This window comes from Hyaena hyaena, unplaced genomic scaffold (assembly GCF_003009895.1).
Source record: "Hyaena hyaena isolate Hyena2069 unplaced genomic scaffold, ASM300989v1 scaffold_956, whole genome shotgun sequence".
Lineage (NCBI taxonomy): Eukaryota > Metazoa > Chordata > Mammalia > Carnivora > Hyaenidae > Hyaena > Hyaena hyaena.
In genome coordinates, this window is record NW_024081590.1 from 564,749 (window position 1) to 584,121 (window position 19,373).

At 33.4% G+C, this 19,373-nt stretch overlaps 2 protein-coding genes across 2 annotated transcripts in view; one reads left to right on the forward strand and one right to left on the reverse strand.

The window, feature by feature from the left end:
* Positions 1-3,681, forward strand: part of ZC2HC1A (zinc finger C2HC-type containing 1A) — a 50,678-nt gene extending 46,997 nt beyond the window's left edge. The window contains exon 9 of the mRNA XM_039221186.1: positions 1,185-3,681. Coding sequence (XP_039077117.1) covers positions 1,185-1,350 — 166 coding nt within the window. The 3' untranslated portion in view covers positions 1,351-3,681. The remainder of the gene's footprint in view (positions 1-1,184) is intronic.
* A 6,480-nt stretch (positions 3,682-10,161) lies between these two features.
* IL7 (interleukin 7) overlaps positions 10,162-19,373 on the reverse strand; it is a 55,731-nt gene continuing 46,519 nt past the window's right edge. Inside the window, exon 5 of the mRNA XM_039221184.1 lies at positions 10,162-10,281. Coding sequence (XP_039077115.1) covers positions 10,162-10,281 — 120 coding nt within the window. The remainder of the gene's footprint in view (positions 10,282-19,373) is intronic.

Below are 19,373 nucleotides of genomic sequence, written 5' to 3' on the forward strand. Positions count from 1 at the left end.
ATGAGTATATTATGTGTGTGTATGCCCATGTGATAAGGAGGGGTAGTTTGTTAATTACTGATTCATTAATAATTTAATGATTATATTTGTTACTGTGATATCAGTTTTCATAAGTTACAGTTTTCTAGGAAATTTTTCATTACATCTGAGTTTCAAATTGCTAGCACAGAATTGTTTTTATAATTTTAAATCTGTTGTTATCTATAGTTGCATCCCTCTTTTATTCTGAATATCGTTTGTTCCTTTTTTGTTGATCAACCTTAAGAGAAGTTTGCTTTATCATTTTAAACGGACCAAATATTTTGCTTTGTCATGTATTATTCATTCACTTATTCATTAAAATAATATTTACTGAGAGATATTTATGTCCAGCACTTCTCTTGATCCTAGCCTAGAGCAGTAACAAAACAGATAAAAATTGCTGCACTCAAGGAGCTTACAGTCTTATGGAGAAGACACAACATGACATAAGTAACATATACTGCATGTCAGATGGACAACAGTAAAGCCAAAGGGGACATAGAGTTCAGGATGGCAGTGAGAGTGTCCAGAGCCATGAGGGTTGCAGTACAGGGGATGAAGGATGAAAGAATTTTTGTTGTTGTGAGCATAACTGAATTAGAACAAAGGGCCTAATGATAGTGACAAGAATTTGGGTGAAAAGACACTATGGATACAGTGAAAATAGCATGACATTGTGAGAAATACATGTATTTAGTTTTTATAATATATCTTACATGTAAATATTTATTACATATATATTTGTATTTACATATACATATAAAAAATAGATATATATTTATTACATATATATATATTACATATATGTATCTGGGCAAAGTTCCACTTTTCTCTTTAGAGCTGGTTTTGCAGGAGGGACACTATAAATTTCCATCATGCTCCCATTGTAGTAAATGCCTAGTACATTGAGCAGATGCAAAATGTGGTGACATTTCTTCATTAAAAATTCTCATACAGGGACAAATACAATGCCAAAGAAAACATCTAGAATTTCATTATTAACTAAAAGGGATTCTTTTTTAAATATAAACTAGAAGAATATTAAAAATGAGGTTAAGCAATGTTTTAGTTATACTTAATATTATAATGTCATGTTTTCTAAGGGTTATGAAAACTACTGATAAGAACTTTGTGTTTCCACTTTTTTCCCTGTACTTCTTCAGGCCAGATGGAGACTGTATATCTTCACTTAATGGCGGAAACATTAAAGGCATGGAAGGAAATTCAACAGGACACTTACCAAAATTCTGCCACGAGTGTGGGACTAAATATCCTGTAGAATGGGCAAAGTTCTGTTGTGAATGTGGCATTCGAAGAATGGTTCTGTGAACAGAGTCCCCCCAAAAAGCTAAGTCTAGAAATTTATGACTGTGCTGCTTGGACAGCTAAGCACTTCCTCTAGTGATTTTATGCTAAAATTATTCAAAATACTTTTTTCAGCGAATTTTGGAGCATAATCTTTGGCTGTGTTAATGTGTATGTGTAATATATATGTGTACATATACTGTATATAATAAATACCTGATACCCCAAACTGTGCCATTCAAGGAAATATTCACTCACCTGTCAAAGTAATTTCAAGTAGAATCATTAGCTTAGATATTACTTTTCTGCTATTTTGTTAAAGTACATTAAACATACCTACACAAAGTCAAACACTAATGCTCAGCCCTTCAAGCTTTAGGAATGATCTTTACTTTGAGCGAAAAAAAAAAATCAGAACAAACATATTTATTATCAGTGCCTATTTTCAGAAAATATCATAGGATGGGATGCTTGAAATTTGGAAATGAAGAGAATATTTTTAGTTACAATTAGTTATGTGAGGTCATTTTGCTGTAGAGCTTGTCAACAATTAATTTTATAAATATAAAAAAAGAAAAACCCCACAGGTCTATGTGGTCCTTTACTCGGTATATCATTAATATTATAATTTAAAGATCTTTATTCATTCTTTAAAATGTAATTATGCAGTTTCCTTTTCAGAGACACAAGACTGAAAAATAAAAATGTGTCTTATTCTAGTCATAACTGAATGAATTTTTCACCTCTTTGTTAGTTGAATGTATATTCTATTTCCAATTGTATCTCTGTATTTCACTTTTTTTTCATAACTTCATGTCTAAAAAAGAGTTTTATTTTACTACTTTTTTATTTGCGAAGTTTGAAAATAATTAATATACGATGCACAAATTCCTTGCAAAATTTTACATGTTTATTTCTGTGTCTGTAATTAGAAGAAATTATTTTTAATAGATTTAAAACCACCTCACCTAATAAATATTTTGGATAATCATTAGCAATTTTTTAATTTAATTTCTCTTCAAGTATAGTTAGATGTAGTTATGAGTAGGTCAAGAGAATATCTAATTTTCCTACTTACATTTTCTTTTTGGTGTTTAATGCTGAAACAGCATTCACATCACAGTAAAAAACCCCACTGAAAATGCATTGCTTTAATGCATAGCTGACTTATGTAATTAAACATTCACAAAAATTTAATTATACTTTAATTTTGGCTAAAATATAGCTTTTAATCATTGTCACTTTCAATGTAACAGCATTTAGTGGATTTCTTTGATTGCCTATGCAGCCAAATTCTGTAATTTATTAGTAATTTCTGTTGAAGGGAAAGAAAAGTGCTTTGATCATATTATAAAGGTATAAGCAAATCTTTTATAGGCAATTTACAGCTTGTTTATGATTGTGATCAACTGTAAGGGTTAATGTAGAAATTTGTAGCTTATAATTTTCTCGGAAATTTATTTATGCTCATACTTTATAATTCATTAATTTTTTGGTTTTTGGTTTTTTTTTTCATTTGCGAATTATATGTAAACTTTGAGATAATAGGAATTGTCATTTTATTTACCTTATGATTTCTTTCCTGACCTTCTGTTAACTTTTTTTTCTGGTTGTCTTTATTCAATGATATTAATCTAAAGAAAAGTCCACTTATTAGGATAAGCTGTATAAATTTAGGAGAATAATGTACATATTAAATTTTCATTTCTGTAATATGTTATTCTGTCTTGTTATAAATCATAGGAAGAACTTTAAACTTTGTTTCACCTGGAACTGAGCACTATATTTTTTTTTGCTTTTTTTTAAGACCACATAATTTTTTGCCCAAGGAGGGGTAGGTAAATTGAACTTAAACAAAGTGGCACATGTTTGTTTCTCACCGAATTTTGCAGTAGCGAATAAATGTTACAATGTACTATTTGGAAGATGAGTTGGTAAAACAAAAAATCATCCAACTCTAGAACGCAGAGATTATTATAAACAGTAAGTTGGTGACGTACACTTATGAATTATGAAACATGTTGTGACAATGTATTTAAATGCATTTTTATATTACTTACATATATTACTCTCATTGATTTGTTGTGCAATAGTTCAGTTTCTAAGAAATTTTCCTATATCTATACATCATTTAGTTTATTTTTATTTATTTTCACAAGTATTTGCCAGTGTGGTAGAATAAAAAGTGATTGTAAGCTTAAATTTAAAATGTAAAAATTGCTTATATATTATTCTGAAAGTCATTAGCTTGAAAAAGTAAAATCATTATGGTTGCTGTTGTCTCTTGTTCACTGTTTTTTATTACAATATTGTGTTCATTTTTGAACCTATTCAATAAAGATGAAGCAAAAAGAACGTTCTGATTGGTCTTTATTGATGTCTTAGCTTTTATCCACACTTCGATAGAAAGATAAGAACACTATGAAATATGAAGCAAATATCTAAATACGGATTTTTTTAAATGACAGAGTAGCTTTTCATTGGCCGTTTTTTGTGCCATCAGCTTTTAAAGAAATTGCTGCTTATTGAATTGCTGTGTTTTATGACTTCAAAGTATTATAAGTGTTTCATTACAGGATTTCTAGTGCGTAGAAAGATTCTCTTCATGGCCAGTAAAATATAGCAGTTGAAAACATTCTTGAACTCAAGGTTGATAGAAAACATTGGATATTTCTAATTAGGTTATGTTACAGTTTAATGGCAAAAAGTATTGGTTTGTGATCAATACTAAGTGATTTAGACTATCATATTTAAAATTTTAAATAGCAGCTGTCTCTAGTAAAAAATATCACATTAGGGGCCCCTGGATCGCTTAGTCAGTTAAGCATCTCACTTCAGCTCAGGTATGACCTGGCGGTTTGTGAGTTCAAGCCCCTCACTGGGCTCTGTGCTGACAGCTCAGAACCTGAAGACTGCTTCGAATTCTGTGTCTCCTCTCTCTGCCCTCCCCTGCTCGGACTCTGTCCCTCTCTCAGGAAGTGAATAAACATATATTTTTTGTTTTTGTATAATCAAATTAGACATGTTTGATTTGTACTCAGTGCAATATATTTGCATTGCAGGTATCTATGTATTTTATGTGGTAGATATATATATTTTAGTACTAAGTTAATTTTTCCAACTGACTACTATTGAATTAAGCAGTAGAAAATCATTAAAATCAAGTTAATTATAGTCATACTTATTTTCATTCATAAATTTTTAGTTATTACTATCAGGATACTTAATTTTATAATTTTGTTTGGCTTATATGTGAATTGGTTTTTTGCCACTAGAGGGTGCTTTTGGATAATTTAATATTACCAGCTTTGAATTTTATTTTAAAGGCCTCTCAGCAATATAGGTATAATCTATATACACACACACACACATATATCATGACATTATAGAGATTTATAAAAGATAGTTGTTCTTTATTTTGTCATGACTTTAATAATATCTTGATTTTTAAGCACCTTAATCTAACTCATTTTGGGCACCGTTGTGGTAGTAATTAATAGGAATGTTTCATATTTAACCCTCACATTTTGTTAGCAGATTTATGCATCTCAAACATATTACTCAAGCATTACCAGATACTCCTAATACTATTATTTTAATATGTCCTTTTAGTTGTAAAAGAGTTCTCTTTTTTAAGACAAGATTTTATTTTAATCATCTAACCTAACTTAACAATATTTAATATGGGTGAGTGACATCTACTTATTTTTTTAAGTTTTTATTTTTTTAATGTTTGTTTATTTTGAGAGGAAGAAAGAAAGAGTGGAGAGAGGCAGAAAGAGAGAAAGAAAATCCCAAGCAGGCTCTACACCCTCAGCATGGAGCCCAACACGGGGTTTGAACTCACCATGATCATGACCTGAGTTGAAATCAATAGTTGGGTGCTTAACTGACTGAGCCACCCAGGCACCCCTAAGTTTTTAATTCCAGTTAGTTAACATATTATGTTATATTAGTTTCAGGTGTACAATATAGTGATTCAACAATCTATACATCACCCAGTGCTCATCACTGAGAAGTGGACCCATTAATCCCCATCACCTGTTTTACCCCCCCCCCCCCCATCCCTTCCCTCTGGTAACCATTAGTTTCTTTGGTAGTGATCAGGGATACTGCCAAACATTCAGCAATGCACCACACACCTACCCCACAACAAAGAATGCTAATTTCTTGGTTCAGATAAATGTACTGTGCTTATGTAAGATGTTAGCCTTAGAGGAAATTTGGTAAAGGGTATGCAGGAACACTGTACTATCTTTGCAACTTTATATATTTGAAATTATTTCAAGATATATAAATAAAGCTTATACATCACTACTTAAGGGCAACGTATTGCTTTAAAGTTAAACAATTGGTATTTTCATAATTTATTTCTATTGCAGTGTACTATGTACTATAGCTGAAGTATTGTTTTGATCTTTTGCAAATCACTTGAATCATTCAATGAATTTATATTGTCTGTGATATATATGTTGAGATTTTTGAGAACGATAGCATATTTTCAAAGGTCTTCAAAGGGGTCTTTAATCATTGAACTTAAATACTTCCTCTCTTGATCAATCTTGTTTTTTTTTCTTTTACAGAGAATTTGTTTTCTGTAATAATTTTGTTCACTTGTTGGCTGTTGCTTATTTTTTTTTTTTTTCTCGGAACATATGCTCCCTGAAAGCAGGGACTTTGTTGTACCTCTATGTCCAGAACTGTCACATTAGAAACGGATACTTAATATTTGTTGAGTGAATTATCTGTATCTGTGTCGCATCTTCCCATTAAGTGGTATTCAAAAATTGGAGCTTCTTTAAGCCCACTAGGCTGTGAAGATAGAAGTCCCAACACTAGTATTTAACTTAACCTTTATGAAAGTAACTCTTCTTAAGCATAAAGATGTATTTGTCTACATATTTAAGCTTTTTCACAGCTAAAAATAAATCCTTTCTGCTGGGAATGCTGGGCAAGGAGATGATAAGATAGATATCTGTCATTTTATACTTTTCTGGCAGATCTTTCTGATTCTCCTAGAAAGCATTTACTTCTGATTAGATGTTCTGCAAACCAACTTCCTTTCATTTGTGGTAGTATTTGGACCATTTTTAGAACAATTTATAAGAGTTTCTATCCAAATAAATTTTTAAGTAAAATGTTCCTATTTGATTCAGATTATTTCAAACATAAAGTTTGTGATAAGCATCATAGGTGGAAATTGGCAAACACATGTCCCTCTCATACATGGTAACACCTGGTAGATTATTGAGTTATTTGTTGACCTTAGCAGTGGTGCAAATCATCAACCCCACTTGGGAAGAATGGGAAGGATTGGAACCCTTAGTCTGCCTTACAGGAAAAAAAAAAAAAAAAAATCAAGCAAGAGCAAATCCTAAATTGTGAATGTTTCCACTTGTCTTAATTTTCACCATGTAAGATACAGATAGAAAATGGTTCACTTTGATAATAAGATCTTAAAGTGTATCTAACCTCCTTAGAAAACTTGTCTTCTACAGAAAAACTCACTTCTTTCTTACCAATATGTATGAAAAATATGTAAAACAAATGAAAATAAACCCCATATTATCCCAAACCAAAATAATCATTTTACATCTTTCTCAAACCCAAAATCATTGATGAATCTAGGTGCATATATATTTTTTGATACTGAGACATTAAAAATTATTGGAGTTGGTGATTATCAATGTTCCTATAATATCTCCACAGATTCTATTATCTGGTCAGAATCAAGACTGAAAGATACTTCACAACAAAGTTTAGAAGTGAAAGTTCCATGAAGATGTAAGAACACAAAGCTGTGGAGTCCTATTGTTTTAAAAAAATTATGTTCTATGTTCCTATCATAGCTATCTTTAAGTAAATTGTATTTTATTGCAGTAATGTATTTTTTGGGATAATTAAATAGATTTTTATTGATACACTGGTTTAATGTAATTTGTCCTTATGTGTTAAACATGGTATACTTAGCTTTTCTCATTAGGAGCTTAAGGGAACACAAAAGATCATATACTTTTTCAGGAGAAAACACTTCAAACAAATGTGGAGAGAAAACAGAAACTATGTAAATAATAGTTGTATTTAAGATAAAATATTAAGATGAATCTGATCAAATAATAATGCATGATACCAGAAATGAAGTGCTAGGCAACGAAAGGAAGAAATATTAACATTATCTAGAATCATCATGGAAGCCATAGCAATTGAGAAAGGAATTGAAGTTTGAGCAGGATCTGTAGTTTTAATAGAACAATCTTAACCCTGGAAGGAGTATTTCCTTCAGCAGATTCCTTGAAAGCCTGTTCTAAAAGACTTTTAACTGAGTCCCTTTGTATAATGCAATATTCCCCAAAGTGCATTTAGGTAATGGTTTTTACATAAAAGTAGTACTCTCTAGTCAGATTTTGGAAATGTTGTATAGTGTTAAACTTAAAGAAGGTATATGTGTTTATAAATAAGTTTTAATATACTTGTATATAAATTGTAAGTCTCTGAAAGAAAATGTATCTGACTCCAGAACTCAGAACCCTCCCTCTTTTTCTTTTTCCTTTTTATATTTCTCCTCCTCCTCCTCCCCTTCATCTTTCTTCTTCATCTTCTGTGTTGTCATCATCATCTTCTGCTGTAGCATTGATGAGGATTAGGGTTTCTTGGGACAAACTTTAGAAAATGCTGCTTTAAAGCATTTTATACGTACATATTTGAAAGAAAATGTTCACTGGGATAAAACAAGTCTCTAATTGGAGAGTAAAAATAATAAAAATATAATATTCAAGTTCATTATTAACTAGCCTGCATTGTCTCTACTTATTTTCCTAGTGTGTAGGAAACAAAGAAGGTAAATACAACCATAAATGCCTGAGTATTTTTTTCAAGCATTTGATACACAGTATATATATTGAATAGTGTTTTGAGTGTGAATTTTCTCTAAACTTCAAATATACATAAACAAATGAAAATCAAGGAAGAAAATTTTAGTAACTTACTGCAAGCATTTAAAAATATTGTTCTTTATTTTGCCATATCTCAGAATTCTTTTCAACATTTGTTAGGGATATTTTAGACAGACTTCAAGGAACATTTTCAAGGACAGTTTGAGGAATCTACCTTTAGAACTTAAAATCCCCTCATTTCTACAGCTGATGATTTACCAACAATACCAGTTCATCAGGGTCAAAGTGTACCATACAGTTTACCATGTTTTATGGTGGAAAGAAGCATAGCTTACTTGGAAAAGTCCATCTGAAGAAAGAGCTTGGTGAAGAATCATTTGCTCCTAAAATTGTTAGCTCCCTTTTCTGGAGTTGATAATGAAAACCAAACAGAACACATACTAGATTCAAAGTCCTATTAATGTAGCAGTCAGTGAATTCTGTACAACTGTCTGTACAATTTGACACAGCTATCAGCACCAGTGAGAGTGAACCGCTGTAGGATTTAGGGAGAGTGAGAAAGAGAGGCAGAGACACAAACCTGAACTGAGAGGAAGAACTTACCACCACACACTGGGACCAGAGCATCATCTGAAGCTCAAATAAAGCCAGTCAGCATTTTACCAGGTGGTAATGAAAGCATAAAATAGCAGGAAGGATGTGAGTTAAGCAAACTGGTGGCTGCTGAAGGACTCTGGCCTGTCTAGAATAAGGTTTTCATTTCCCTTTACAAGTAAGCAAAGACTATGTATTGGCAGACTTTTCTAAACTGGATGTGGTATATACAAAAGTTTCTTTTAAAAGACTAAAATTTAACATAGAAAATAAAGTTCCTGTTCTTATATAGTTTTGGGGTCCTGGTTCCATGTACATTTTGAGTAATAAGGTATTAAAAGTCACATATTCAATGACAGTGAGAGATCAAATAGTGGTACAGCATTAAAATCTTATCTTAGAAATTCATTAAGTGAATCTGACAGTGTTATTACATAGACCATTTATTATCAAAAGAGAAATGTTATCCAAACTAAGCAAATTGTTTGTAATACTGTATGAAAATATTTTTATATAATACAGATATAGTGTCAAAATTAAATACACACATTTCATTAATTAAAAGGTCAACATATATTATTCTGTTAAAAATATACTTCCCAAATTGCCAACTCATTTAGACAAATTTTATTACACATAAATGACTAAGGTAACTCAGTATTATGGTTTAGCATCCTTAGAACAGTTGACTTTCTATTTTGTGAAATTATTCTTTATGGTCATCCTAAAACATTTGCTATACCATCTAGTGAAGGCACTGTGTTATACATTCATGTTTAATTACATGTCTTAATCTCTCTCTTAAGTCTCTGTACTCCATACTGCTGCTTCTTTAAGGTATATGACTCCTCCTCTTATGGACATTACCCACATCTCACTGTTAACTGAAACATTTTCAGCACAGAGATGACAATCCACTCTCACTGTAGTATGCTGATGCATAAAATTATTTTCATAGTAAAGCAATGTTAATTTTTAATCCTTGCAACCTTTATATACTTCACAGATTTTATATGCCTTTTTCTGAAATTTTAAAACAGGTTTAAAAAGTATTATTGCAACTAATAGTTTACATGGATTATCTTACAAAAATCACAAAATTAATACTGATTGATTATGTCCAAAAACATATAAAATAGTTTGTTGATTGCAGCATTTGGTTTCCACTGTTTATGTCCATCCAGTTCTAGTTCCATGGTATGAATTTTTCAACTGCTGTAATCCACTTTTACCAGGAGGCATTCTGTAGCTTCTAGGGTATTCTACCCCCCCAAATTGTAATGGGCAAACAGATCCTTGGAAGATACAACTAAAGTTCATATGTCTTTATATTGCCACTCCAAATTTTTCAATGTTCTTTAGAGCCCCTCAAAATTTTATTCCAACAAGTTTTTATCTTTTGTAGTAGTATCCCTAGGAAACACAAGCTCTTCTGTTTTCTCTGTTCCTTTAAAGATTTGTTGTCTTCCTAGAAAAGTAAATTTTAAAAGTTTTAAATTTACATTTAAAGAATACACATTTAAAAATACTCATTTTTAAATTTCCATCATGTTAGGTTATGCTGAAAGTTTGGTGTAATTGAAAAAAGAGAATCTTGAATGATATTTTGTAAACTATGATTTCTAACTATACTTGTGATAATCTATGTGTAGGATATTCAAGATTGTTGGGGTTTAAGATTTAGAATTAAAGAGCTATATCAGGTGGCTGCCATTTTTACCACTGCAGCAGTGTACAAGCTATTGAAATTCTGTTGAAATGTATGTGGAAAAGATGTTTGTAGTTTACTGAATTGACTTGTTTAATATAGAAAAAAATGTATTTTTTGTGAGAGGAAGAATTAACACTGAAAATATTCAGGGTATTTTGGCAAATATGATTGATAATGATGTACCTGATTGAGCTTGTGCGCTAAAGGTCCACCCTGATAATCTGGTCTTCACTAGAGTACAGAATACTGAAAACTAGTTTTCAGTCCCTGATAAAATTCTTAAAAAGGGCTACCTGTACAGCCTACAGAAAGTGGAGAAAGAAACACCTCACATGGAATAGACATATAAGGGAGAAGCTCTGCATACGTTTGATCACATTCCAGTAATCCCTGGAAAGAGGATTCATAGAGGGTAGGGTAATTCATCATTTAGATAACAGCCAATTATTGAGTGTTTTCTAGGTCACATATTGTGTTCCATGCTTTGCATACATTATTTCATTTTATCATCTTAATGACTCTATTAAATTGATGATTTTGCCTCCATTCACAGATGAGGGAACTGAGCTGCAAGAGGATAAATAAGCTACCAAACTCATGTAAGTATAATACCTGTGGTTTGAACTCATCCATCCTATTTTTAGTTAAGCTACAAACTGGATCTCTCTTTGTTATATAGTTAGTTAACACTAACACATAGCCTTTAAAAAATATATTTAAAAGATTAATCAGATTTCAAAGAAAAATATGAAGAGGAATTTCTCATATTCATTTTATTGAGGGTCTAGGACGTCTTTAAAAAGTACAAATTGAAGTTCATATGACGAAGCAGTTTTGAAATGCATAGACATGAAAATTTAAATGACATTTCCCAGGACACTAAGACTGAACATTCTTTAAAAAGACAAATGCAAAAAACCGTGATTTTACCTCTGTAATCCTGGGAACACAGATGTTATCTCCCTTCTCTAAACTTTATTTCCAAATTTTCTTGTCCAGAAGCCCTCAATGTATTTATATTGCTTGTGTTCATTTCCACTCTTCATTTAAGCTGGAATTCCTATGATTTCCTGAATCCCAGAGTATGCAATTCACCCTGCTTCTCTAAGAGAAATAAGGGATTTCCATGCTCCCATAGTATCTAATGGTGGAATAACATTACAATAGCAACAGAAATGTGAAATAATGGAAATACCCATCACTGCTATGAATCAACTGTCCCATTCTATCAATTTTCCATGTCTCATTCTAGTTAATACTCACATCAATTTTTAAGTTTTGTATTAAATTTTTATTTAAATTCCAGTATAGTTAATATACAGTGTTAAATTAGTTTCAGATGCACAATAGAGTGATTCAACACTTCCACACATCACTATAGGCTCATGACAAGTGCACTTCTTAATCCCTATCACCTATTTAACCCATCCTCGCACCCATCTCCCCTCTGGTAATCAATTTCTCCTCTACAGTTAAGAGTGTTTTTTTGGTTTGCCCCCTTCTCTTTTTTTCCCTAATGCACATTTGTTTTGTTCTTAAATTCCACATCTGAATGAAACCATAAAATATTTGTCTTTCTCTGACTTATTTCACTTAGCATTATACTCGCTCCATCTATATCCTTGTAAATGGCAAAAGTTCATTCTTTTTGATGGCTGAATAATATTCCATTATATATATATTATATATATAATACACATATACATACATACACACACAATATTCCATTATATATATACATACATACACACACACACACACACACACACACACACACACAATATTCCTAATCCATTCTATCCATTCATCAGTCAATGGACATTTGGGCTCTTTGCATAATCTGGTGATTGTTGATAATGCTCCTATAAATATTGAGATGCATGTATCCCTTTGAATTAGTATTTTTGTATCTTTTGAGTAAATACCTAGTAGTGCAATTGCTAGGTCATAGGGTAGTTCTAATTGTAACTTTTTGAGGAATCTTCATAATGTTTTCCAGAGTGGCTGCACCAGTTTGCATGCCCATGAATGGTGTAAGAGGGTTCCTCTGTCTCCACATCCTTGCCAACACCTGTTGTTTCCTGAGTTAATTTTAGCCATTCTGACAGGTGTGAGGTAGTATCTCATTGTGGTTTTGACTTGTAGTTTTCTGATGATGAGTGATGTTGAACATCTCTTCATGTGTCTGTTAGCTATTGGTAAGTCTTCTTTGGAGAAATATCTGTTCATGTCTTCTGTCCATTTCTTAGCTGCATTATTTATTTTTGGGGTGTTGAGTTTGCTAAGTTCTTTATAGATTTTGGATACTAGCCCTTTTTCTGATATGTCATTTGCAAATATCTTCTTTCATTCCATAGATTGCCTTTTAGTTTTGTTGATTGTTTCCTTTGCTGTTTAAAGTTTTTTTTTTTTATCTTGATGAAGTTGATGAAGGTTCAATAGTTTTTCTGTTTTGTTTTGTTTTGTTTTTTTGTTTTGCTTTTGTTTTCCTTGCCTCAGAAGACATATCTAGTAAGAAGTTGCTATGGCGGACATACAAAGATGTTGCTGCCTGTGCTCTCTTCTAGGATTTTGATGGTTTCTTGTCTCACACTTAGGTCTTTGATCCATTTTGAGTTTATTTTTGTATATGGCGTAAGAAAGTGGTCCAATCACATTCTTGTATATGTCGCTGTCCAGTTTTCCCAATTCTTTTGTTGAAGAGACTGTCTTTCTGCCATTGGGTATTCTTTCCTGCTTTATTGAAGATTAGTTGACCATATAGTTGTGAATCCATTTCTGAGTTTTCTATTCTGTTTCATTGATCTATGGTCTATTTTTGTGCCTGTACCATACTGTCTTTGATGATTACAGCTTTGTAATACAGCTTGAAGTTTGGAACTGTGATATCTCCTGCTTTGGTTTTCTTTTTCAACATTACTGTGGCTATTCAGGGTCTCTTCTGGTTCCATACAAATTTTAGAATTGTTTGTTCTAGCTCTGTGAAAAATGCTGGTGGCATTTTGATAGGGACTTCATTGAATGTGTAGATTGCTTTGGTAGTATAGACATTTTAACAATATTTGCTCTTCCTGTCCATGACATGAAATATTTTTTCATTTATTTGTGTGTTCTTCAATATCTTTCAAAAGTGTTCTATAGTTTTCAGAGTACAGATCTTTTGCCTCTTTGGATAGGTTCACTCCTAGATATCTTATGGTTTGGTGCAATGGTAAGTGGGATCGATTTCTTGATTTCTCCTTCTGCTGCTTCGTTATGCATGTACAGAAATGCAACAGTTCTACATTCTGATGTTATATCTTGCAATTTTGTTGAATTTGTATATCAGTTCAAGCAATTTTGCGGTGGAGTCCTTCAGGCTTTCTACGTAGAGTTATCATGTCATCTGCAAAGACTGAATGTTTAACTTCTTTCTTGATGATTTCAATGCTTTTATTTCTTTTTGTTGTCTGACTGCTGAGGCTAGGACTTCCAGTACTATACTGAACAACAGTGGTGAGAGTGGACATTCCCATCGTGTTCCTGACCTTAGAGGAAAAGCTCTCAGTATAGTATTTCCCCACTGAGGATGTATTAGCTGTGGAGCTTTCGTATATGGCCTTTAGGCTTCTGAGGTATGTTCCTTCTATCCCTACTTTCTGGAAGGTTTTTACCAAGAAAAGATGCTATATTTTGTCAAACGCTTTTTCTGCATCTATTGAAAGGATAATATGGTTTTTATCCTTTCTTCTTTTGATGTAGTGTATCATGTTGATTTGTGGATATTGAACCACCCCTGCAGCCCAGAAATAAATCCCACTTGATATGGTGAATAATTCTTTTATGGTACTGTTGGATTTGATTTGCTAGTATCTTGATAATTTTTGCATCCATGTGCATCGGGGATATTGGTCTGTAATTCTCCTTTTTAGTTGGGTCTTTGTCTTGTTTGGGAATCAAGGTAATCATGGCCTAATACAATTAGTTTGGAAGTTTTCCTTCTATTTCTATTTTTTGGAACATTGTCAGAAGAATGGGTATTAACTCTTCTTTAAATGTTTGGTAGAATTCCCCTGGGAAGCCATATGGACCTGGACTCTTGTTGGGAGATTTTTGGTTACTGATTCAATTTCTTCACTGGTTATGGGTCTGTTCAAATTTTCTATTTCTTCCTGATTCAGTTTTGGTAGTTTATATGTTTCTAGGAATTTATCCATTTCTTCCAGGTTGCCCAATTTGTTGGCCTATAATTGCTCATAATATTCTCTTACAATTGTTTGTATTTCTGCAGTATTGGTTGTGATCTCTCCACTTTAACTTATGATTTCATTTATTTGGGTCCTTTCCCTTTTCTTTTGATAAATCTGGCTAGGGGTTTATCAATTTTGTTCACTCTTTACTTTCTTTTTTTTTTTTCTTAAATAGTTTATTGTCAAGTTGGTTTCCATATAACCCGTCCTCATCTCAACATGTGCCCTCCCCCATGCCCATCACCTCCCTTCCCTTCTCCCCCACCCACATCAATGTTCACTTTGTAAAAGAACTAGCTCTATTTCATTGATTTTTTAAAAAATTTCTTTATCATTTATTTCTACTCTCATTATTTTATTTCCCTTCTTATGCTAGTTTTGGGCTTTATTTGCTGTTATTTATCCAGTTCCTTTAGGTGTAAGGTTAGGTTGTGTATGTGAGACTTTTCTTGTGTCTTAAGGAGATCTGTATTGCTACATACTTCACTCTTATACTGCCTTTGCTACGTCCCAAAGGTTTTGGACTGTTGTGTTTTCATTTCCATTTGCTTCCATGTATTGTTTTTTTATTTCTTCTTTAGTTTCCTGGTTAACCCATTCATTCTTCAGTAGAGTGTTCTGTAACTGCCATGTATTTGTGGTCTTTCCAAATTTTTTCTTGTGGTCAACTTCAAGTTTCATGGCGTGTGGTCTTAAAATTTACATGGTATGATCTTAATCTGTTTGTACTGCTTGAGGCCTGATTTGTGACCCGGTATGTGATCTCTTCTGGAGAATGTTCCATGTGCACTTGAGAAGAATGTGTATTCTGCTTTTGGATGTAATGTTCTGAATATATCTGTTAAGTCTATCCGGTCCAGTGTATCATTCAAAGTCATTGTTTCCTTGTTGATCTGCTTAGATGATCTGTCCATTGCTGTAAGTGGGATGTTAAAGTTTCCTACTATTATTGTATTATTATCAATGAGTTTCCTTAAGATTGTTATTAATTGATTTATGTCTTTAGGTGTTTCAAATTGGAGGCATACATATTTATGATCGTTAGATATTTTTGATGGACAGATTCCTTTATTATGATAGAGTGCCCTTCTTCATCTCTTATTTCAGTCTTTGGCTTAAAATCTAATTTTTCTGGAGGCACCTGAGTGGCCCAGTCAGTTAAGTGTCCAACTCTTAGTTTCAGCTTACATCATAATCTCATGGTTTCATGAGTTCAAGCCCTGCTCTGTGCTGACAGTGTGGAGCCTGCTTGGGATTCTCTGTCTCCCTTCCTCAGCTCCTCCCCACTTTCACTGTCTGTCTCTCTCAAAATAAGTAAACAAACTTAAGAATAAAAAATAAAATAAAATCTGGTTTTTCTGATATAAGTATGGCTACTCCAGCTTTCTTTTGATGTCCATTAGCATGATGAATGGTTCTCCATACCCTCACTCTCAGTCTGGAGGTGTCTTTCAGCTAAAATCAGTCTTTTGTAAGCAGTATATCAAGGGATTTTATTTATTTATTTATTTATTTATTTATTTATTTATGGGTTTAGTCTATTTACATTTAGAGTAATTATTGATAGATATAAATTTAGTGACATTGTATTACCTGTAAAGTCACTGTTCCTCTAGATTGTCTCTTTTCCTTTCCAGTTTTTGTTGCTTTTCGTCTCTCTTTCCTGCTCATAGGGCCCCCTTTAATAATTCTTGCAGAGAAGGTTTAGTGTTCACGAACTCCTTTAGGTTTTTCTGGTCTTGGAAACTCTTTATTTCTCCTTCTATTCTGAATGACAGCTTTGCCAGATAAAGGGTTCTTGGCTGCATATTTTTCCCAGTTAGCATTTTGAATATATCATCCCACTCCCTTCTGGCCTGCCAAGCTTCTGTGGATATGTGTGCTGCTAACCTTATGTGTATACCTTTGTAGTTAAAGGCAATTTGTCCCTAGTTACTTTCAGAATTTTCTCTTTATCTTTGTATTTTTCGAGTTTCACTATGGTATGTCTTGGGGTTGACCGGTTTTTGTTGATTTTGAGAGGAGTTCTATGTGCCTCTTGAACTTGAATGCCTGTTTCCTTCCCCAGATTATGGAAGTTCTCAGCTATAATTTGTTCCAATAAACCTTCCCTTTTTTCCCTTCTCTTCTTCTTGGACTCCTATGATATGGATATTACTGCGCTTTATGGAATCGTTGAGTTCCCTACATCTATATTTGTGATCTAATCGTTTTTTTCCTCTTCTTTTCAGCTTCATTATTTTCCATAATTTTATCTTCTATATCACCTATTCCTTCCTTTGATTCTTCTATCCCTATTGTGATTACATTAAGTTGTTTTTGCATTTCAGTTACAACATGTTTTTATTTCAGCCTAACTAGTTTTTAGATCTTTTGCCTCAGCGGCAAGGGTTTTTCTAGTCTCTTCTATGCTATTTTCATGCCCTGTTAGTTTCTTATGACTGTTGTTCAGTATTCTTGTTCAGATATATTGTTTATATATGTTTTGAGCAAATCCCTGGCCGTGGTTACTTCTTGATCTCTCTTTTGGGGAACATTCCTCCATATTGTCATTTCTCTAGTTTTCCGTCTTTTCCATGTTATGAAAGCTTGTTATGTTTCCTGCTCCTAGGAGTAACACTGTATTAATAAGGGATCATACAGTGTCCAGGGCCTGGTGCCTTAGTAAGTATTTCTGGTGTATGATGTGTGCAGTCTCTACTGTTGTGATTTGATTGCTCTTTCCCCACATCAGTCCTCTGCAGAGTTCCTCCTTGCTTGCAGTGGAGTGTGTTTGGGCCTTTATAACTAGGTGTGTTTGATTTGTTTGTTAAAACAAGCCTGATTTTTAAAAAGAAAAAGCCTATTTCAAAAATAGAGAAAAAGAAAAGGAACAAAAACAAACAAGCAACCAAAAACCTATATGCCTGATTCCAATGAGAAAGAGAGAAAGAAAGGAAGGAAGACCTGATCCAAAAAAATGAGAGAAGGAAAAAATAAAACCCAAACAAATGAACAAAATCTATAAGCCTAAATTAAAAAAAATCCCAGTCCTATTTCCAACAGAACCGAAGCTGAATCTTTGGAGCACGCTCTGACTTGGTGCATGTGGTCTATCTGTGTTGGTCCTCTGGGGAAGAGACCTGCTGTGCTTGCTCAATGTCAGACCTGTACTAATCAAGATGCCCCTGCAGGATACAGGGTGGTCTGGGTTTGGTGTAAGTGGCTCCACCCTCCACTGGTGGTGCCGTATTGCTCACTGAAGCTTGTTATGTGGCATACACTTGTTACAGCATGTTATATAATCTGCTTTAACTCTCAGATAATAGAGGTAGCTACTTCTATAAGTCTTAATGCAAAACCAAGGAAACAGAGATTCAAACAAGTTAAGTAACTTTTTAAAGCTCACACCATCAGTCAATAGCACAGCTGAGATTTGAATCCAGAGTCTGACTCCAGAGCCTTCACTACTGTTATAGATCATGGGGGATAGAAGTTACACTTGAATCAGCAGCTAGGCAAAGTAATAATCACTTCTCACAGTGGTTACCATTGAGCCAGTGGAAAGAGGTTTGAGTGGACAGCCTGCCTTGTGTTTAGGGTATACAGCAATCTCAAGGGTAAGATATTTCCTACCCCACACCTACTTCCCTTCCTCTTATGCACATATTCAGTCTGAATGACAAATGTCCTTTCCAGTTGATCAAGAATGTATTCTCTTCCTAAAGTTATGTTGAATATAATCTGAACTCAATCACTACATTGACCCTCAAAATGGGAGTCTGAAAAAGGCAAAGAGGTTCTTTAGGTGCGGGATCAGAGCAAAATATTCAGACAGTTACGGGTTTGAATCCCAATTTGCTCTTTTACCTTGGGAAAATTAATTATTTTGAAGCTCAGTGTCCTCAACTCTGTAACAATAGTACCAACTCTCCTAAGCTTATAGAGAGGGTTAAATGCATAGTGCTTAATAAATGATAAGAATCCTACTTGGTTTGTTAGGAATATCAATTCTGAAGTCATCACACCTAGCAAAGGATGAGGTGTGCTTTACTGAGGAGTAAGTTCTAAGAAATAATGCCACAATGCACAGTCTGGGTGGGGCTTCTCTTTGCACTTGTCAGTTCAAGTTCTCTCTTCAACTGGGGAGACTTTGGGATTCCTCCTTCTCTGCCTGAGGCTAGATGCATGCAGGTCTAGACTCCTGGGGGAAGTGAAGTCCTCACTTTGACTTCAGGTCTAAGCTGTGTTCTTCAGTCCAGCTTCTCTAGCAACAAAGCCCCACTATTAATTCATATCTACCTTCTGTGTCTATTTCTCAATTCATTCACAGAATTTGACAGTAAAGTCTGTCTACAGTTGAGCCAGTGTGGTGGAATGAGAGATCATAACGTCAAACCAGACCACCTAAATTGAACCCCAGATGTACGTCATACTAGTCTGTGACCTTGGGAATGTTTCTACCCTTTTCGGTGTTATAGTTTCTTAATGGTACTTAATGGTACTACTTGCAGGATTTTTGTAAAGTCTGAGGTAATATACATAAAATTTTTAGACCAGTGCCTGGTACTCTCTTAGCACTAAATAAGCATTGTAAAAAATAACATATCTGGAGAATTTGTGTCAAAGTAAAGGCCAAAA